This window comes from Athene noctua, chromosome 6 (assembly GCF_965140245.1).
Source record: "Athene noctua chromosome 6, bAthNoc1.hap1.1, whole genome shotgun sequence".
Taxonomy (NCBI): Eukaryota; Metazoa; Chordata; class Aves; order Strigiformes; family Strigidae; genus Athene; species Athene noctua.
In genome coordinates this window covers 14,969,989-14,991,858 of record NC_134042.1, presented here as the reverse complement: position 1 = coordinate 14,991,858, position 21,870 = coordinate 14,969,989, and the positions used below count along the sequence as shown (strand labels likewise).

Below are 21,870 nucleotides of genomic sequence, written 5' to 3'. Positions count from 1 at the left end.
GTAATTTAATTATGTGAACTAAAAAATGTCCCTCCAAATGTCCTCAAAATGATGGATAATGGGAGAGGATAGAATCTCAAGTATGATTCCCAGAGCAGGTTGTTGCTGTGCTTCTTGAAGCCAGCCTGCCAAGAGAAACCCCAGTCTAAAGCATGTGGCTCTTCATGTTCAGCACAGACCTGCTGTTACCAGCAGTGACATTTATCCGTGGAATACTTGCTGAGCCATTTCCTAGCCTAGTATTGGTGCGAATCCAAACGCTTGCACTGGGGAGGACAATGCAGGAGCAGAGGGTGCATAGTGGGAAGCTGCTGTGCTCTGAAAGCTTTTGAGTGCATCCAGGCAGACATCACTGGTTGGAAACCTGAAGGTATTTAGCACTCAGAAATGGAGCTGGCACTCTGACTAACTGGAGCATGTGGGTGGAGGTGACTGCTTTTCTATCTACCACTTGTGCATCTACCGTTTTAGTGCATCCCCTTGCCACTGCTTTCTCAACAGGAAGGAAGGTGTGGGTGGGGAAGAGGCAGTAGTTGATCAAAGCCTGTCTAGGTGCTTTTTCTCTGCAGACCAGCTGCCTGAGAAGTGGTTTTTGCTTTGGTAAAAGATGGTATTTAGTTGACGTAGCTAGTCTAAAAAAGGTATAAATGATAACAGACTTGCCTTTTACTAAGCCCAAACTGCTGCTGAGGGAGGGGCTTCCAAAAGTGGCTTCTGCTGTTTATAGGCTGGTTTATGTGCACAAGGGAGGAGAGGAAAAACAAGCATGTTACTTGTCTGAATTTCACAATGAAAACAAAGCTGGCTTTGGTCCCCCTGCCCCCCTCCCCCGCCATCATCCCCCAGTCTGCAGAAGATACCCGGAGCCAAACACCAGTCCTGCCTCAGGCAGAAGGAAATATTATGTGTGACTGAAGGCCCTGATTTAAGAGGAAAAAATCCTGACCCAAAGAGGAGCCTGTGGAATTTTTTTGTTCTGCAGTCATTGTGTCACTACAGCCATGCTGGTCTTCCCCTGCTCCTCCAGAGTGATGCAGCGGTTAGAGGGGCCTGATAAGTGGCTGTATGCTGTCTGAACCAATGAGTGTGTGTGTGTGTGTATTTTTTTCTCTCTCTTTTTTTTTTTTTCTTCTTCTTGAGGCAGCAAACTACATTTAGGCCTGACTCTTCAGGGCTTAGGAGGTGAAGTTCTTGTGAGTAAAGGAGCTAATTTGGACAGTGAATTTTCCTGTCTGCTCGTTGGGAAGGGTTTATAAAATAAGTGCTTGCTGTTGAAAGCAGTGTGTGTATTCCAGTTCTGCGTGTGCCTTTAATTTTGGTGCCTTTTATCTAGTGGTTTGGGGTTTTTTTCTTGGTAGGTATATTGTGGAGTTTGACTTCATCATATGCTAGTTGGGGATCTGTCCTACCCTAGCAAATGTGGGAGGGTTTGAGACAACCACTTCTGTAAGAGGAAGCTAAGTTTAAAAACCAGAAGAAATTTTATTTGCATGCAGACTTGGACTTTAACTGTAAGCTGACTCACTGTAGTCTCTCTGCAGTACTGGGAGGCTGATGTTGTCTTCGCTGTTGCTCAAGAAGCTGCTAAGTGAGCTTAGCAACTCCAGCTGGTTACCATGCTGCTGTGGCTAAGGACAATAGTGACACTCATGCTTCTTGGGAGTACCGGTGACAGAGGTTGGGAGTATATCCAATAAATAGAAGAGATCCAAGAACTGGGCTAAGGGAGGTGTAAATTGTTTCCTTATTGGCTTATTGAACAACCAGGAGATTAGTGGAGAGGTTGGGTAGTGCCTTGCTGGCAAGAACTGAAACTCTGCAAAGAGAGAAGACAATATCTCTTCTCCTATTAGCAAATATGGCCAGAGCTCTTGCTGGCAAATTCATTCAGTTGCTTCCTAAGTGAAACTAATGTTCAGTGTCACCCTTGAGTGGGATCCATGGGCAGCACTCTGATAGAATTGCCAGACCCTCTAGAAGCCAAAGTGAGCATTATTGCTGGTCTCTGACTTGTACTTCTAGCCCTTTGCCTGGCTGGCTGTATCAGGCTGTCACATTTTTCTTGTGAAAAAGCATTGTGTAAAGAAAAAGGAAAAAAGCAAACTGTATATGAATTTACAAACAAATAGCAACTGGAAAAAAAAACAAACAACCTATTGCTTCAAGCCTGTTCAGGGCACTAATTGGAGAGAAATGGTTGACCTGGCTCTCTTTTCAGTATGGTGTTAATTAAACCTGAACCTCAGGTCTGAGATGCTGAAAATGCATTGTCTCTGTAGAAGGCCTCGGATGCAGCTGGTGTTTCAGACCACCCATTTAGCTGTGACAGGACCCAGGTTGAAGAGGGGAGTAGAGAGGGAGGATTACTCTCAAGGGTGCCTTAGAGAGTTTGGGGCTTTTTGAAGGTCCTTGCCAGAAGTTAGTAATAGCTTTTGCAGTTCTCTCTGTTCTACTGAAGTGATGCACGCACACAAATTATCCACCTTGAAAATCATAGCAGGGATAAGTAACTGGAAGATGGCGATATCGTGTGTTTATTTTGGATGCTTTTCTAGATGTGCTGTTTCTATGGCCTGTGACAAGTCCTGGCTGAGAGAATAAAGGTGATGGTGTTCTGGGGAAACAGATCTGGACAGAGGAGTGCTCCTTGCCCCACCATGAAACATGCTGGAGCACAACTTGGAAGAGAGTAGATAGGCAAAGGCAGTGTCTGTGACCAGGAGGGAACCTTCCTGTGTGACAGGAGATAAGAATAGAGAGAAGATGATATGTTTTAAGGCAAGACAACCTTTATTAAGCTCCACAAAAATCCTACTATAGGGGAGCCAAGGTAGCACAGGAAAGTTAGGATGAGGCTTCAGAGGGAACAGCATGAAGGAAATAGTATGCCCTCTAGTACTGGGACAATTTACCTGTGTGCTTCTGTGTTCTGCTTCACAAAGGTATTTGCTCACCAAGCAGGACATGCTGGCATGAGACAATCATGACAGGTTTAACCAGACTAGCCAGGGGAATGTTCGTCTTGTTAGATCAGGAGGGTGGGTTTTGTTTGTAGGATGTTTTTCCTCTGTGAGTGTTGATAATACCAGTTAAATGGAGTAAATCTCTCAAATGAGGTAACGGAAGTGTATTGAGTTTAGGATCTTCCATTTCCAGTCTTCACATGGCACAAAAGTTGCAGTATGTCTGAAAGACCAGCAGGTGTTAACATACTGGAAAAGAGCATGTGTTGGGGGGATCCAGCTGAGGAGCCGTTATTGTCTACCCAAATTGCTTCCAAAATGCTTCAGCACTGACATGTAAAATTCCCCTGACACTGCTCTGAGGATGGTCAAACGTGCTAGAGCACTTGTGTAGTCAGTGAGGAATTTACCTGAGGCTCAGTTCAGCTTCCTCTTGCAGTTGTTGGGATTTGGACCTGACTCATACAAGCAGCAACTTTAATTTGTCAAAACTGTGTCCATCCTAGCTTTAGTGACCTTTATGCCTTGCTGTGGAGAAGCAGAAGAAATGTTAGCGGATATTCAGTGCAAAACATCCCTTTGTCAAGAAAGGTGAGCGATGCAATGGTTTGTTCTCCCTCAGTTAAAAATCCACAGTTACATACTCCAGCAGATGATGATTAGTAGTTGTCTTGTTCTGTTTTAGTTTTTTTTTCTTATAAAAATGCATTCAGTTAAGGAGGATTTGGTTTTTATCTCTGTGGTCTGACTGCCCAGCAGAAGAGATGACTGACAGTACAGTTCAGGTGCTTGGTGCAGAAAAAAATGTAAGACCCCTGCTAGGATCTGGGAGTCTGCACTAGTTGAAAAAAGAAACAGGCAGTGCCAAGCAAATGAGACTGTGGAGAGGTGCCTCTCAGTACCTCTTGTAAGGTGTGCCTGTGCAAAGAAGGTCAGTACTGGGGAGCTTTTATAATTCTGTGGCATTTATCCAGTCAGACAGAATTATGTTTTAATCATACGTTGTATGTGTAAGCAGAGTGTATTGAACTTGGTCCTTGCCACAACAGGGTCATCCTGCTTGGGCTTTGGAAATCTTCTGCTTATCCTTGAATTTCACTTAGAGATCAAGGCTCAACTGTGCTCCTGTGGTTCATGTTCTGAGTACGTAAACCCTTCACTTCTGTGTCAGCACACAAAATACTGCATAATTCTATCTGTGATATTATCTATGACCATGGCTTGGTTTTGTGTAGTTTTTACATTATGTTAGAAATGCTTTGTAGCTCTGCCTCAGGCCAGTGCTCAGGACCACAGTTCCAATGTTCCATGTTCCAACCCCTCACAGCTGTGAATTTGGTAGAAGAGAAAGCCAGTGGAGCTTGCTACTACTAGGGGGGCCGTGGGAAAGGGAGCAGGTACAATGTGATGATAACTCTGTTTGCAATAAAAAAGAGGTTCCTTAGTGTTGTGCTCCTTGTCCTCAAGTTGGTAACAGCTATTTAAAGAACATAAGAGCAATTAACCCTTGTTGAAGGAGGACAGCATTTTCTCATGTGACCTAGACACAGAGAAATATGCTGCTTACAGATGATTTGATGGGAAGCTGAGTGGAGGTGCATACTGGCTTAGTATTTCATAGTTTGTATATAAAAAATTGTCTATATATTAAACACCTAGTATTTTGGAATGCCATTTGCAGAAGCTCCAGTGCATAACTATTGCTGCCTGTCAATCTGGAAATGACAGTTTCTTTACCTCTGAACAGAGTTCAGTGATGTTCAAAACGTTTGCATTTCTGGTTAGTTATCTGCTTCCTGTTTTCCAGCAGTATGTGCTGGCAGAGAATCAGCTCTCTCAGGAGATGTCATAAACTTCAGTACCTCTTTGAAGCGGGACCTTTGGGAGTAGAACTCTGCTGCTTCGCACACAGTGCTGCTGCATTGTTCAAAACCACTGTTTCTGTGCATCCTCACAGCCTGATGAATCAAGATGCTGGGAATAGCTTTGCAAGCCAAGGATGTCAGTAACCCCTAGGAAGTTGATAACTTCTGTAACTTGGCTTTCTTTCTCTTCCCTGCTTGGCGTTAACATTTGTTTTAAGATGTTTCAAACTCTGGGATACTTCCAAGAACATGTGTTTCAGCGAGGGAGTTGATGAAAATTCTTGCATGTTTCTTTGTATTTCAAATATAACCCAGAGCCATTGTGAGTCTAGGCTAATGCTGTTGGGAAGGAGGTCAATTGTTACAATATGTGTACTTAGTGTCCCTCAAATTTAAAGGCATTTTTGTAACTTTTGGGGAAGCTTTAATGTATCCACACATATGTCATGCACCTTTGAAACTTGGAAGGAGCAAATCTGGGAGTCATGGTTTTGCTGTGTCCCTTGAAATCTGCCAGGCTTTAATTGGGGCTAAAGTACCGAAAACCCCTCCTCCGTGGTTCAGTTCACGTGTCTCAAAAAGCATCAGTGTGCCAAAGTAATATCCAAACAGTAACACACTAGCCTGGGGCTGGGCCACACAGCAGCATGCAGACACTGCTGAGGGTTAAATGCGAGCAGCCCACTGGGGAAGCATGAGCTGTTAGGAGAGCTGCGTCAGGCCGTTCCCTGTTCCCAAACCCTGTACCGAACCCTCACGACACAGCCACTCTCTAGCTGCCTGTGTGCACTGTTTGTTAGCGCTCCAGTCTTGCCTGTCTGCACTTTCTGGCTACAAAGCCTAACCAGGAGCAGGCTGCTCTGGACACGCATTCTGGCAGCAGTTTGCACCCAGCTCTCATTACCCTTCATGTGTCAGTGGTTTATTCTGTCAAAAGTGGTAAATGGGCTTCTCTGCCTTGGTTCTGTATGCCTGTGGGTGTACCAGTGCTGATAACTGGGGGTGTGTAAGCTTTGCTTCTCTTGTGAGAGAAAGGGTTGTGCAGAATCAGACTCTACCTTTTCTTCTGTTAGCCCCAGATTAGAGCCACACATATGGAGGCAATTGAAGAAATCCATTATGGAGTGTGTGAAAGCTGAGGGTGCTGGAAGCTTAGGGACGGGTAGCTTGTAGTGGAAGGCTGCGTTGTCTGTCCCAAGCTTTCTGGGTGCCGGTGTTACACTGGGCTGGGCCCTGGTTTGCAGGGATGCTGAGGTCTGTTAGAGACACAGGTGAAGGGAGCTGGTCCAGCAGGGAGCAGAGGTGTTTGACGTCCTCGTTTTTTCAGGCACCACCAGTCCATCATCTTACACACCCAACCCTTGCCTGGGCCACCTCCAGCAATCTAAAGCCATCAGCACTGTCTAGTAGCCCTCTCAAGTTGCAGGCTCTGAGGGGAACAGACAACTGCAAAGAACAGTTCAGGCAGTCTTCCAGGCAAGTCAGTTGCTCAGAGATGTTCAGGTTGAGGGTGCAGGGTGTTGATGTTTTGGCTGCCTGTTCCAGATCTTTTTTTATTTATTTTGCCAGCACATAAACGGTGGTGTTCTATCACAGTGAAGGTGACATTTTAAAATACTTGTGACACTTTTGGATGCTGTGATGACAAATGACCTAAGGAGGTGGGGAAAAAAAAAGGGGGAAGATGACTAATTCTGCAATCTCTTCCCTGTGTGAAAAGGACAAGTCAGGGACAACTGACCGAACACACTTATCAGCTGCTTCTCTCCTTTTGTGTGCTGGATGGCCTGTGGAGGTGAAGAGGAAAGCAATCTGTGGTTGGGTAGCTGCACATCTACTCCTCAAGCCCTTGCAAGAGGAGGCCAATCCAGGGTTCTGTAGGTGACCGATGCAGTGGTACTTCCAAGCCTTTGAGAGCACTACTGAGATGTCAGTGAGTGCTTGTTTCTTCCTGGCTGGCCAATTTTTATATGTAACTCAAACCTCATCAGTGTAGGTGACACTTTACGATAGAACAGTGAGCTGCTGCCTGGTCCAAAAAGGCTTCTGGCACAATGGCCACACATGGGTACAGCTCAGGATAAGGGAGAACACAGGGAATGAGCTGTTTTGCTGCCATCAGTTAGCAGAAAGATTCTGTGCATGGCTTCCGAGGTACCTCCTGTGGCATAAAAAGGCGTAGGGAAGTTGTCATCCCTGCTCATGAGTTTTGGCAGCTGCTGTGGCAACAGTAGCTTTTCCCCACAGCTCTGTACCAGTGCCTAGAAAGGTACATGTTAAACTGCTGAGAATATTTCTGGCGCTCAAATGGTCCTTGCAATTTAGCAAGAAACCCCTCTTCTGGGCTGCAGATGAAGCAGGGCATTTGTGTGCCTGAATGTGAAATGTGCCATGAATCTGTCACTTCAGCTGATCCCAGCTGACCCTAAGTGTTGGACAGGCTTAAAGTGAAAGCAGGTTTTAGCTTCATAAGGCAAAGGGTTAAAACACACATTACAAGATGGGAAGTTATTGCAAAAAGGAAAAAAAAAAAGAAACATAGAAGAGGCAACAGTTAATACTTATGAGGCATGGGACAGTGGCTTCTTTGGAGCTTATTTAAGAATAAATCTCCTCAAGAACAAGGTCTTCTTGCAAAGCAGCTGCTTAGACCCTTGTTAACCTTTTTCTCTCAAGAAGTAAATTGAATTGCAGTTATAAAACTGGCAGAATTCATACTGAAGGCTTTTGGCTTTGCTCAGCACTTCATGTCTGGGTTTACTGGCATTTACAAGGCACTACCTATGATGCATTCACACACATGATTAGGTTCAAGGGTCACTTGCACTGCAGCAATGTAGCAAATTTTTCCACAGTGGAATGAACCTCTATAAAGTTCTCTTTTGCTTCTTAAATCTTGCCTTAAGTCCAGTTACTTGAATTCTGCCCGGCTGTTTCTCGCTCTTTGTGGGACACTTGGAGGCACAACATGGGAATGCGTGCTGCAGGGTTTAAGGGCAGGCTTCTGTCACCATGCTGTGATGGAATAGGGTGGATGGGTTGGCTGGTTTTCCATGCCCCAAAATATCTCAAGAGGGATCTTTGATGTGTTTCCTTTTGTGAAGTTTGAGAAGCCTATGTGGATTAAAAGGGAAAAATCTGGATTTCTTCATCTTTCAGCCAGGCAGATACATGACGTCAGCAACAGGTTTTGAGGCTCTTCTGCCTGGTCACTGTGACCTGCTAGAGGAGAGGAAATTCTAAACAATATATATGTCCTGTTGTCAATACAGTTTTCTCCATCATGGTTTGTTTTTATTTGAATGGTTATTGAAAATTATACAAGAAAATTTGACATGTGCTATGTCTATACCCATTAGTCAGGACAGGGGAGATGAGATGCAAGGGGAAACGTAAAGTGCCTTCAGCACTCCAGGCTTCACGTAGGTAAAGAGGGTTTTTTAGAAATGCCTTTGAAGTATAACTAATTTTAGGCTAGAATATTTGGTCCTACTGCAGCAAAGCTCTGTTCCCCATAGTGTTGATGGTGTATCTGTGTAAAACAGCCAAAATCAGTGTGCTCTTACTGGCTCCCAGGGTGCCTTATGGGGCAGCTTTGTACCTTGACGTTGTACCCCTAGTACAGTGGGGTGTTTGCATTCTTCATTCGTTTCAGTAGGAGGTCTTGTGCTTTTTCCATATCAGGCTAATAGGAAAGTCTGGTTGTTAGGTTACCCCCAGTCTCTAGTGAAACAGCTGTGGGGAAAAGATAGCACCAAGGATTTTCTGGGCCTCTCTCTTGGGGAATCTCTGTTGTGTCACTGTTCAAAAATATCACCAGTTTGATGTCTGCCAGCTAGATTGTACTACTGGGATAACAAGCAGTATTTAGCAATCGCAGAAGACATATCAGAGGTGAAACTGAGCAGTGTTCTCTGCCATTGTGTAACAGTCTTTCTTCTTGGTTTTGGTAGTTTCTTAATTCAGTGGGTGTTCGTAGGTGGAAGTCTGCCTATGTGCCTTACCTATTGTGCAACAGATGTCTTCCTCTGACATATCCTTCATGATGTTTTCTCTTTTTTCCAGATTGTCCCCAGCCACCGCAGCCTGAGAATGGAGGCTATAAATGTCACCCTAGTCCCTGCAACAACCCTCTGACTTCAGGCAGTGTCATAGAGTATCTGTGCGTTGAAGGCTACATGCTGAAAGGAGATTATAAATACTTGACCTGCAAGAATGGAGAGTGGAACCCAGCCATGGAAGTCAGCTGCAGGCTCAGCCCGGGTGAGTGCTCCTAGACTACAGTGGGACAGTCAAAACAGCCCTTGCGTTGGCTTTTCAGATTACCCTTAAACACTGAGTCAGTGTGATGCTGAGGAGTCCATACAGCTGCCTCTCACTGCTCCAGCAATTTTGTAAATGCAGCTCACAATCACAGCTCTTTATTAAAAACGTCTCTCTGTAACAACTCATCAGATACAGGCTTGGGGTCTCTCACGCAAGGAGACAACCCATGGAAAGGAGTATAAAGGAGGCAACTTGTTACTTACGTGGAGCCTCTTATTTTGACAGCTGTCATCCCAGAGGTGGGGGAGGCCCTAACTGGAGCATTTTCCATGCTGTCTGGTTTTGTTCCTGATGGGTTTGACAGTACCTCTCCCTCAGTGGTGTACCCGCCTGTCCGCATGAGCACCTGTGTGTGTCAGTACGTAGAGCACATCTTCCTTGCCAACAGGTTAAGTAACTGTTGGCCTCCTGTGGCATAGAGCTTGATGGTGCTGCTTTTCACTGTACTGGCAGGAAAGGACATTGCTGACAAATGATTTCTGATTCTCTCCAAATGGAAGTGGACAGTTTTTGTTTTGTGGGTCTCTCCCAGCTGAACAGGAATTCCTCCATCAAAGCGGGAAAGTAAAAAAGGGTTGCTGGAAAATGTTTGTCATACAGCTCTTACTTTGCCTACAGCTCTTCTGGTTTTAAAGCATGTGTACTAGATAAAGGGAGAACTCCCTCCCCTCTTTGAGTTTGGCTTGTTGATAGTGTCTTACTGCTCAGTCATCCTGAGTCGGCAAGATGCACACTCTGAAATTAAGTCTCGTAATCCGTTAAGCAAAATGTTACGCTTAACAGAGCTCATCGCATGCCTGTGATCTCTGGAACATCCTGTCCTGTCCCAAAGACACTGTCTTCTCAGTGTCTGTCACAGCCACTCCAGCAGCTCTTTCCTGTGATGTATAAGGAAGGGATCTGGGTGTTTACCTGGCAGCAGCTAGGTCCAGAAGAGGCTTTTTAAATTCAGCATAAGCTTCCATTCCACAGTCGTCCCCCTTCTTCTTGCTGCACCCAGGCTGGAGAACAAAGCTGTGCTATTGCAGATAGTGCTCCCTGGGTGGCATTCTGGCATGGTGGCCCTGTCCTACATCAGAACTGAAGAGATCATGTTGTGATGAGCAGAAATTCCTTAGATTTCGCTAGCATCCTGAAGGATCAGTGGCCTTATCAAAAACATGGGGCCTTAAAAGCCACACTGGCTCCTGTACAGTCACATGGCACAGCTGAGGAAGGCGTAATGTGAACAGGGCACGTGTATCTAACACTGAAAACTCAGCATCCTGAAGGAACAACCCTTCTGTTCCCTGGCAGATGTTTGTGTGAGAGAGATACTGAATATTTGCTGTGTCTTAAATATACCCAGCCAGGTGACTTACACCCCTTTCTTTGGGAGGCTGTTCCATTAGCCAAGAAAACCCATTATTTGGAACTTTTCCTATTGTTCGGCCTAAAATATCCTGCTTATTTTGCTAGACAATAATTGTCCTTGCTAGTGACATCAGCACATTTTTTTAGTTTTTGCTCAGCCAGATCTATATATAGCATAACCCTTACCACCATCTATCAGTTCCCGTGGCTTGCTGGTGCTGCTTCTCTGTTTGCCTTGTGTTTTCCAAATGACCCTTGTATGTGCATGTTTTATTTTAGGTTCCCTTTACAGCTGGTGGAGAGGTGTCAGCTTGAGCTCTGAACTGTTCCCTGTAAGAGATAGCGGGTGTGCCTTGGCTGTATGGGAAAACTGGGGCTCCCCACGTGTGCACCCAAGCATAAGTCCTGAGGGCAGGCAATATGGATGTCTTTCCTTCCTTATGACAGTGATTTAAGGGAGTGGATCATTTTACCTTGTGTTCCTCTTGGTTTTGTAGAAAAGGACTCTCCTCCAACAATTGGAGTACCCACGCTGTCCATAGTAGCCTCCACAGCAAGCTCTGTCGCCCTGATTCTGCTCTTAGTTGTGCTGTTTGTTTTGCTGCAGCCAAAGCTGAAGTCGTTCCATCATAGCAGGTAAGCATAGCTGGGATTTGCAGGGGCTTAGGAGCATCTTAGTTTCTTTGTGGTACTTGGTTTAGGCCTTCATTTTGGAGCAACTTACCTCCTCTCTTCTCTGCTCCTGTTTTAACCACATCAGTGGCACCTCTGCCCCATGGCCCAGCAGGACTCTGAAATGGTGCTCTGCCATACCCAGCTGCAGTCTCCATTCTAATGTGCTACCTGATGAGTGGTTTCCTTGCTCTTTTGACTTGTCTTTGAATGTGAAAAGTTATGTTCCCTACTAGCCTGGCTACAGATCAGTCTCCTGCCTCTTCTAGCCTTGGATAGCTGCTGAAGTATGTGTCTGGGTATATAGATGCATCTCTCCCAGTCTGAGATCCTATGGACGTGAATTCAGGCAGTGCAGCTGATCAGATACACATGCATATCTGCTGTTGTTCCTTGCTGTGGCAGAAGAACCTCCCTGTCACATGTTTGTGGGTGAGAGGAGGGACCCAGCTGTAACACTGCTGCCAGCTGAGGTCAACAAAGAGACTGTGGACTCTCTTCCACACCAGCTACTGGTACTGCTTAAGTAAGAGCGGAGACATGGCTGTCCAGCAGTGGGGGGTTGAGATGTGGGGTCCTGGAATCTGCTCTTTTCAGAAGAAGTCCAAACCACTGGAAAAGGAAAATTCAATCTCATGACTCATGAACCTAGGTGATTCAAATCACGCTGTGCCAATTAGAGCTGTCTGCCCCACCCCAACAGAGGTTATCTTACCAGCAGCAAAGGTGGCAGAACAGGCAGTACTGGGTGTTGCAGAATATAGCAATGGAACAAGCTGAAATGAGGGGTGGTCAGAGCTCTTTTTTTACCTGCCAGCTGTGACAGCGGAGAGCTCCGAGTCATGATCTTTGTCAGATTTAGCTATGGAGGCAGGTGAGGTGGGAAGCACTGTAACCTTTTCAGCTCTTGCTGCTAAATCCATCGGGCAGTGTGAATTATAGCCCCTGCTCATGTTTATGGCAGTTCACAGTAGGGCTGCAAGGCTGTGGTTGCTTGACCTTGTTAAGCCACCATTCATGTTTCTGTCTGTTCTCTCCTGAATAAGTCAATGGTGAGCATTACAGTTCTGCTCTGGGAGGTTACTGGAGTTCTTGGTAACATATATATGAAAATATAAATGCTCAACTTGATTTTTTTTTTCTTTTTTTCCTCCCTTTTCCTTTCTTTTTTTGAGGCGAGACCAAGGTGTGTCTGGAGATCAGGTCTCTATCGTGGTGGATGGTGTCCAAGTGGCCTTGCCATCCTATGAAGAAGCGGTGTATGGCAGCACAGGGAACTGCATTCCACCCTCGGACTCCCGAGTGCAGATCGTGCTCTCGGAGGGAGCTGGGCAGAATGGAGCCAGAGAGATGCAGCAGCAGGATCAAGGGGCTTGCAATAGCTTTGACAGAGAAGATGAAGCTCCCGGACGTTCTGGACTGTGTGAAGCCAGTGGCTCTCAGCGCTCTGAAACTGTTCTTGTGCATCAGGCTGCTACCTCTTCCTGGGTAGCTGGCATGGCTAGCAGTAGGCCTGTACACAAAGAGGTCCAAGATTCAGAAAGCAGTGACATACAGAGCCTTTTATCACTCACTTCCTCCGAGGAATACACAGATGGTACGTGACCTGGGCAAGGAGTACTGAACAAAACCCCCGTAACAGTAGGTTCTGCAGTTGACTGCCTAGGATGAAGATGACAAGGAGTGCCCCTATGTATGTCAGGCACTGAGGGGCTTTTGAGAAGAGGTGTCCCAGTCTCCATGGCATGTTTCTCAACTTAGATGTGCAAGCAGAATTGAATACCTTCTTCTGTAGTATGCGGCGCACTCAGACTGGGAGTCTAAGCCAGTCTGGAAAGGGTGTTGGGTTCTGCTGCTCACTGTTGTTGTCCTAGCAAAGGCTTTGCGGTGAAATGCCAGCCTCCAGCATCATAGTGCAAATGCAGTAAAATAGCTGTGTTTGTGGGAAACAAGTTGGTGTGAGCGGGAGGATATGCTTGGAATGCAAACCCTTTGTGATATTTGGGCTTCTTCATTTTTAGACTGTTTCAGTAAGCAGCTTACTGCCACAGTGCCTACAGTGCTGCAGCCTTGGCGTGTGAGGAGACCCAAAAGGGGTGTGCTTCACCTCACTGTACAGGGCACGAAGGGCAGGTCTGTTAAACACTCAGTGCAGCTTGTGTTCTTCACTTCTGCCCTGAAGGAGTGGCTTTACAAAGCCAGAGTGGATGTGAAGCTGCAGCTTAAGGTTGCTTCTGCAGAGGCTGCTTTGTCTTAGGCAAGAAGCATAACTGCCTTGTAATAGCTGAGGGCAGAACTTCTCCTTTCCATGGTGTCAAGCTCTACAGCCGTAGTAATGCCACCCAGAACCCCTGCAGTAAAAAGTTAAGGGGCATTTCTGCTAAAGGGTGAAATGGCAACATGTCCTGAGATGGGCATTAAATCCCAAGTGTGTAAACAGCAGAAATCCAAAAGTGAACCTTAAAAAGATATCTGCAGTGTAGAAATTTGAGGTTGTTGCCTCTGCACTGTGTCATTTTTATCACTGCCTGGAAACACGTATTACCTTAGAGGTAATAGAGGCTTGTTGTACAGTAGCACATTGCCCCTGGCAGGAGACCATAAAGCTTGTGCTTATGGCTCAAAGGTGGGGAAACTGCAGCTGCGGGAGGAGGCTGCATTTCTTTAAGTTAGATAAGGACAAGTGGGATCCTTGTATTTGCAACCAGCACTGTCACAGTAAGAAACATGTCTTCGACATTTTGAGGAACTAAAAGATTGGTGAGGTCAAGGGAAAGGAGGAAACTGTCTTTCTTAAGGGGAGTTATTACCTTCCCCTAAACAGCATTGGTGAGGCTTTACTGGGAATGCTGTACCTTCTTGTGGGACCCCCCCAGTTCAAGAGAGAGGTGGAGAAACTGGATGGGCCCTGTTGGAGGCCTGCCAGGATAGCCAGGGGCTTGTGGGGAGCGACTGAGGGAGCTGGGCTGCTTTAATCTGGTGAAAGAGCAGCTGAGGGCCAAGCCAACAATTGACTACACTTACTTTACAGAGAGTTGAAAAGTCTTTGGCTCCAAACTCTTCTCAGCCAGTTGACATAACATGGGGTAATGGCCACAAGCTGCAACTTGGCAGATTCACATTGGGCATTAGGAAAATATTTTGTGCTAGGAGATTAGTGCAGGACCAGATGGGCAGGCAGAGAGGTTGATGGAGTCTCTGTCCTTGGAGATTTTCAAGGCTAGAGTTGGCAGTGGTTCCACTCGCAGGGGCAGGTGGGAGCAGAGTCCTCCAGAGGTCTCTTCTGCTGTGTTGTGATGACAGGAACACCACTGCGTTATCACGTTATGGAAGCAGGAGCTTGTCTTGCTTTCAACAGTAGCTTTTCGGGTGTGTGTTGAACTGCAAAATTTTCATTACTTTTTCTTTATTTTTTTTTTCCTCTTCCCACCATTCAGATATTCCTTTACTGAAGGAAGCATGAGGCCTGCTGTGTTTGTCTAGCCTTCTCCCTCTTGGATTTCTTCCTCCGCCCCTCCCCCTGCCTTCGGGACAGAAGCACTCTGTGCAGCCTTCCCCGTCCTTGCAAGCTGTGCCCTGGATACCTCCAAGCAGAGACGCCCTCAGCTGAAGATCCAAAGGATGTTGCCAGGTTGCCTCCTGGATGCACCAGTGGAGTTGGTGCAGCGCTGGCTTCCCCATTCCATCAGCATCAGGGGCTCAAGGAACAGAGTGGATTTGAGCTCTCCTCTCCTCTTCCCCAGCCAGATGTTTGACAGCAGTCTCTGAAGAGCTGCTCTTTTCTTGTGCCTTTCTCCTCCTCACACCGGCTTGTTGCAGCTTATCAGCCTCTCTAGCCCTGCTGCTGCCCAGAGAGCAGGGGCTGAAACCGCTTGCTCACTGGGTGCAGACACAGTTTATATATACGTATATATGTTATATAGGCTCTTCTTCCAGCATCCTCTTTGTGATAGGGCAGGACAAAACGCCTCGCTGGGACTGAAGCTGGTCTTGGGAGGGATCCCAGTTCAGGGGCAGCTGCTAGGGTGCTGAAAGCTAAGTCCAACGTGTAGGAATGCCCTCTGCCGCCTTCTCAAAAAACATCTCTGCAGGAGTCCGTTTCTGAAAATCACTTTTGTCTCCTCCAGCCTTCTCTACCCATGCAGCCCACTTGATTATGCTGTGTTTCCAGGAGCTGGGACTGGGACTGTACTGCCAATAAAACAACCCTTTCAGCTTTGGTTTGGCGCCAGAGCAGCTCCTGGTGTTAGGTTGTAGAAGATCCTTGGAGAATGGCTAGTGGTTAGCAGAGTTCAGAAAGCTTGGAGGATGTGATTTTTCAGTTAACCAACCCTGCATTAACTATGAGTTAGCCCCATTCACTGAGGCATCAGGACTGGAACCAAATTTGTGGCCCTGCTCTTCTGAAGGAGCTGTGTGTCTCAAAGATTTTTCAGTTGAGGTGCTTCTGTACTAAAGCTTGGGTTCCTTTGGTCAGATCTTCAGGCAGAGGTAATGCTTTTGAGATGTAATCTGGAAGTGGTCCAGTGTCTGGAAATATCAAGAGAAAAAAATGCGCATAGGTGGTGAATGCCTAGTGCCATTGGTGCAATCCAAAACTGCCCCTCCGGCCACAGTAGGTACCTTGGTACTTGAATCCTGGGTAGCTGCCATCTCAGAGGCTAGTGTGTCTTCCTAGCTTCATTCAGCAAGAGTGCTGTTTTATCCTCATGGGCTTCGGTGGGCCCACAGAGAAAGGCTGCTGCCTTGGGTGGGGGGGCCAGCAGCATTTCTAAAGTCTCTCTAAATACAGTGCAGTTGCCTGTTGCTGTGAGGGAAGGTTGACTACAGTGACAGCAGTGCCAGAGGATACCCTGGCTTATTCCTGAACCTATGTTTTGAAGATTGCTTCAAGTTCTGATAGCAGGGAGAAGAAAATCCAAAAATATGTATACCTCTGCCCCCACCCCGTTATCTACAGCAGGTCAGAATATCCTGGTTGCTGTTAACAGGTTGCTCTTTTTGCAGGAAGCCACATTTGTCTGGGGTAGGTGATCCAATCACAAAAGCATTGTGCTGGTTGTAAGGTTTTTCACCAGGGAGGTCTGGACACTGTTCCATGGGATTGGTTTCAGCAAGAAGAGTTGGCTGCTTAGATTGCATGTACCTTGTCATAACTGTCTTGAAGTAACCAGGGAAGTGTTTGCCCTGTGAGAAGCTGCTAAATTTTTGAGTTGAAGGAGCAAAATGTCATGGCCTTACACATTGTGTGGTAATGTACAGGTAAATAGGGATGCTGTCTTCAGTGCTTTGCTTTTGGTTTATGATCCTTGCCATCCTCATCCTTGTTGCTCCAGGAACGTACTGTCACAGCATGTGGTAGAAGAGACACAACACCTTTATGTATAACATCACTGTGGCTTAGCTCTGGTTCCTGGAAATGGGGCTTGGCCAGATTATCCAGCCATGTACCTGCTGCTTCTGTTCCTGATGAGCTCTTGAATCCCAGGACACCTGGGACAGCGTGTGCCTGTGGATGGAGGAATCCTATTTTCCCTATCCTTGTTTTAGAGGGATGTTATTAATTTAAAAATACAGTATTTTAAAATTCCTTCCTATTGCTCATGTGACCTTGCATTAACACCAGGATTTGATAAATCCTGTCCTGGTTTAGGTATTTTTTTGTTCAGTTTGGATGGTGAAAATCCCATGTTGTTTTACAGTGGGCTGTGGCATCTCAGCTTCAAGCACTGGAGAGGGCAAATGTTGTTTACACATCTGCTATTGGAATCTTAGAACATAAGTGTGGGAATGTTTGTATTTAGTTTTTAACTCTTACCTTGAAAATGGTCTAAGCTTGAGCAAATTGTCTCATTCACTGGTTTATCAGGGCAGATAGAGGGATCGAGCGAGTATAGTGGTAAGGGAGTGTGGAGGGAAGAATATGTGACTTCCTTCCTGCTGCCTAACCAGCTCTGAGAAGGAGGAGTTGCTCTTTATGCATTTCAGGTCCTGTCTACTCAAACTGACCCTCAGCAGTCACGGTGTAGCAGTCAGGTACATGCTGCCTTCCTGCAAGGGACAGTCCTTTGACTCAGTGTTAGCACCAGGTTGATGGGAGAATCCCATAGTGAAGCTGGAAGCTGATCCCAAGGCCTGACCTTGCCCTGGATGAGCGCCTGCTCTGCCAGCAGAAAGCACATACTGTGTGGCCCTGCCTCCTCTCTCTGCTATTGTAAAGCAAGCCAGTTTGGGAGAGAAAATTCAGTTTGGGTGTGGAAGAGAAGGAAGCAGGCTACACAGAAGAGGGAGTGTTCTAATTTTGTTTCATTTATAGAAATTGTGGGAAATAGCTTTGCAGAGGAGTAGGGGGAAATGTGGAGGTGGAGGGAAATATGCAAGTGTAGATCTTGTGATCAGGCATAAACAGGCAGCTTCTGTTGGCTTGCTGAGGGTAAACCAGCAGCTCACAGGCCAGTCTCTGCTGTGCTAGCTGGTAACCCCAGCTGGTGCGTGCAGCGCTTGTAGAAGAGCCTGTCCCCTGCAGCAGCACTTGTGGGAACGGGCCCCAAGGACCTATGCAAGCCAGAACATGGGAAACCGTTTGGGGGCATCACACTCCTCTTGCCCATGTCCTCAGCTCTAGAGTATGTTTTCATACAAAATGAAGTAGAATGGCTGTGGAGGAACCTGAAAGATGGTCTGCTTGACAAATTTTTTCAAGTGGGAGGGGGAGCGAGGTCTCACTCTACTGATTATCATATCAGGTGATTGTTAATCATTTGTGTTTGGTTTAATTCTACAGAGGCTGAAGGATTGGGAAGTATTTTGGGCAGGGATTCAGGAAAAACTAAATTGCACAGTCCTGTTTTTACTTACGGGAGCAAGGGCTGAAGCTTAAAGATCCCTCAGTTGTGAGCTCTGCTCTGTCTTGGGAGCATTCATTACCTCTGAGCAAAGTGTGTCCTCTTTGGCTGTTGCCATAGGTCGATGCAGCCTGGATCTCAGCGTGGTGGATGGGGGAGCACAGCAGTTCAGCCTTCCAAGATGTAACACAGTAAATTTTTTTCTTTTTTTTTTTTTTCCTGATTGGGGCCACAGCCTCCTTACCTTTGTTCCTGCCTATGTCAGGCAAAAGAATTCAAAGGGAAGCATTTTTTCTTATTTAACACTCCTGACATAATCATCTAATGCTCTGTCATACATGTTGGCTCCTGTGATATTCAAGAAAATTAAAATGATTTAATTACATTGGAAAAATAAAAATAGCATTTATCTTAAAGATTTCTGTATTTTTGGAGTCTGATAGGTTAAAAAAAGGGCATTTCAGTAACTCAGAATATTATGTGCAATAGAAAAGCCTCCTTGCTCCCTTTTGGTTGCATAATTTAAAAAAAAAAAAAGTGCAGCCTACTGCAGTGTTTACAGCCAAAGTGTTGCAGAACTTGACCAGCCTGAGAGAACCAGAAAGCGAAGCTGACAATATCTGAAGGGGAAGCAGGGCAGTCTCCTGTCAGAAGCTCAGCTCAAACGATGAGCCAGCTTGGATTGTGTCAGAGTCTCCTGCCACCTTGAAGGGGGTCGGCAGCATTGGCGAGAGAGATGGTTTTGTGTGTTCTGGTTTTAAATAGCTTGCATGTCCCCATCATGAACTGCAGAAGATGTAAATAAGTCAGGAGGAAAGACGTGCTGCAGCGTGTGAGCCTGTGGAGTTGTTGCTGAGTTAAAACTTCATGAGTTTGGGAGAGATAAGAGCTTAATGCATTTTTATCCTTTTTCTTAACCACCAGGGAACTTGCTGTGTAGAAGGATGCTTACTCAGGCAAGCATGCTGCTTGTTCTCCCCTTGGACATCTCCCCTTGAATTTCTCCTCCAAATCAGGTGTGATGAATCGTTAACACATCTGGAGGGTTTATTTTACCTTTCAGCACATGGAGAGGTCAGGTGTGTGAGGAAGAAACTTGTTCATGTGTGTTGGGAGGAAGCTTCCTAAGATGCTCCCAGAAGCGGATGTCTTGGGTCAATACTGAGGAGTGGGGCTAAGGGAGCAGCAGGCTCAGCTGTTGGAAATAATCTGGGATGGTTAATTCATTTGCAGCACAGAAAAGGGAACACCAGGAAAGGGGGTAAGGAAGAGCTGTGACTGAAAACGGGTATGCTGCAGGCTAATGAGCTAATGCATTTGTGACTGGTTTTAAGGAAGCTTGTGCTTTGTTTAGATGATTTAGCAGACACCAGCAGGCTTGCTGTGTAAAAAAAAAAAAAAAAAAAAAAAAAAAAATTTAACATAAAACTGGTTGGAGATTTCCTTGCTGACCTTTTTAAAACATACTTGCAAAACCTGGTTTTACTGTTCTGATAGCAGTTGTTTAAAAAAAACCCAAAACCTTGCCTTATTACTCTATCCAGATAACGAGAGCAAATCAATTTCACTTTCTGGTTTCTGTATATAAATGCAATAAATCCCATCTGTTTTGCACATCCTGCCCCACCCCATCCTCACCCTTCAGTCCTTACCCGGGAACTGCAGATTGAACTTGCTCTTTGCGAAAACCTTTTTTTTTTTTTTCAGAAGAACTTCATTAGAAAACATTATTCTCTATGATACGCTTTGAAAGTGCGGAGAGGTTTCCTAGAGCAGGCTTCATTTTAAGGCGTATTTTTATACGGGAAATAAGCCTTTTTCCAATCCTTCATCCTGCCTCCTGCCCTTCCACACCAGGACAGAGCACGTCACTTCCCACAGTTCTCTTCAGGGCCGTGTGTTCAGCACTGCTTCCAAACTCAACCTTCTGCAGATGATTTATGGATATATGTACCCACCAGAATGGTTCCAATGATGCTCTGCATACACTTTCTGTAAGCTCTGCTTTTGCTTCTGTCCTCAAGTGAGCAAGGACAGAGGCAACAGAGTTGTGCTGGAAAGTGGTTTAGATCCAATTCTCAAATCTGTGTCCTTCCAAAGGAAAAGAAGGTGAAGTTGTCTGTGAAGCAGAAGTCCTGTGATGCGGTGGGTAGACTGCTGGTAGTCGCTGATGCAAACGCAAGGGGAGCTTGATTGCCTTTGTGCATTAATCTTTTCTTCTTTCCTTTGTGTTTTCTTTTTATCTGAATTGCACCACTATGGAATTATTTGCAGAATGGTACTCCATATATATGTGGGATTTAAAAACACAACCATAATCAATGCTGTGCAGGATGTCACTCAACTGGTTTTATTTTGCTTTATTTTATATATATTTTCTGGTATCCTGTACATTGCAGTGGGTGTGAAGATAGTATTTTAATATTTGTACAAAGTTTAATTTAATTGTTCTATGTATATAACTGCATTTCTAAATTAAAAAAAATTTCTTTTGAAGTGAAGCTATAATCTCTTGTGTATTTTTTTTTCTTTAACTGCTTGGGCCTTGTAGACTGGAAATCGAGCAGATCGTTAGTGCAGTGCCTTCCATGTGAAGATCAGGACGAAGCTAGAGCTGGGGATGTTCAGGTGGCTTGGGGAGGGAGGTACAGGGTTGGTGCAGCCTTAGAAGGATCATCTGTTTCAAAAAATACCCTCCACTCTCAGAAGCAAAGGCCACCCTCGGTGTGCCTGCATATAACTGCGTGCGAAGTTGGGCCAGGTTGGTGCAAGGCTGCTCTGGGAGGGCTCTGAGCACTCAAGTGCCACCAGGATCTCTTGTCTTGTCTTGCCTGATGCTCGCAGCAGTTGTTTTGAGCAGATGCCCAGGAGTCTCCTGGTCTAATGCGCAGGCTTGATGCATGAGGCTGGGCAAGGGATTTTCAATAGCACTGTGTGTGCATGTGTAGCAATTTACTGGTTGTGGTGCAGAAAGACCCCCACAAGTGCTCTCACCCTTCTGCTCCCCCAGATAAAATGTAGTCTCTGCAAGTCTGAGTTACTTAGGAGCACGCAGCAACGATCTGCAGCGATGGAGAAAGGATGTGAGCCGGGAGGAGGACGTGGCAGTTCCTTGGCTCTCCCACAGCAGCACTAGCAAGCGTGTGCCTGCTGGGCCAGGGCCTGAGGAAAGGCAACAGCGATAAGGCAGGAGGGGCTGATGTGTCCGGAGATGTGGGCTTCGAGAAAGCTGGGGTGGGCCCTCAAAGAGGGAACAAAGTTGCATCGGGATTTGATGTAAGGAAAGAAGAGGCATTTTGAGGAGCGTTTGCAGCGCCATCTGCATGGTTTTCTTACAGTCCGCTGCTTGCTGGGCTTGGAGCCTGCACTGGCCACGACGGCACCAAAGCTGACAGCTGCCGCGGTGTCTCCATCGGCGGGGCCCTCAGGAGCTGTAAGTCAGGGGAGACTGGCCAAGTTGTTAACCCTGGGAGAGGGGAGGGGAGGAAGAGATGATGTCTGGCAGGAGAGGACTTCAGAAAGGAGGAAGAGGTGAAGGTAATGGATGGCTAATTGGTCTGAATGCAGAGGTGAGGCTGGGTGCAGGCTCTGCTCTTCCCTCTTCTGATGGTTGTGCTGCACTGGGAGGATGGTGGCAGCAGCAGAAACTGGAGGAATGGACACCGTTGTTCTGTTAGTGCTACATACAGTCCTTTTTTATTATTGCTGTTTGCTTTGCTTCAAAGACCTAAGGTAACGTTGCCCTTGAGGCAAGTGAACAAATGAACATTCCTTTCTTTTAAGGAAATCTATTGGTAGTGTAATAGGAACGGGAAGGAGAGAGAAGATCCTTTGGCAACTTGTTCA

General features: G+C 46.0%; 1 protein-coding gene across 7 annotated transcripts in view; it reads left to right on the top strand.

Moving 5' to 3' along the window:
- The window catches only part of SUSD6 (sushi domain containing 6), a 99,449-nt gene extending 78,924 nt beyond the window's left edge, over nt 1-20,525 (top strand). For all 7 annotated transcript variants that reach the window (XM_074909693.1, XM_074909686.1, XM_074909687.1 and 4 more), the window contains 4 exons: nt 8,894-9,091; nt 11,005-11,143; nt 12,355-12,776; nt 14,617-20,525. In XM_074909693.1, coding sequence (XP_074765794.1) covers nt 8,894-9,091; nt 11,005-11,143; nt 12,355-12,776; nt 14,617-14,642 — 785 coding nt within the window. In that variant the 3' untranslated portion in view covers nt 14,643-20,525. The remainder of the gene's footprint in view (nt 1-8,893; nt 9,092-11,004; nt 11,144-12,354; nt 12,777-14,616) is intronic.
- Nucleotides 20,526-21,870: the final 1,345 nt, after the last annotated feature.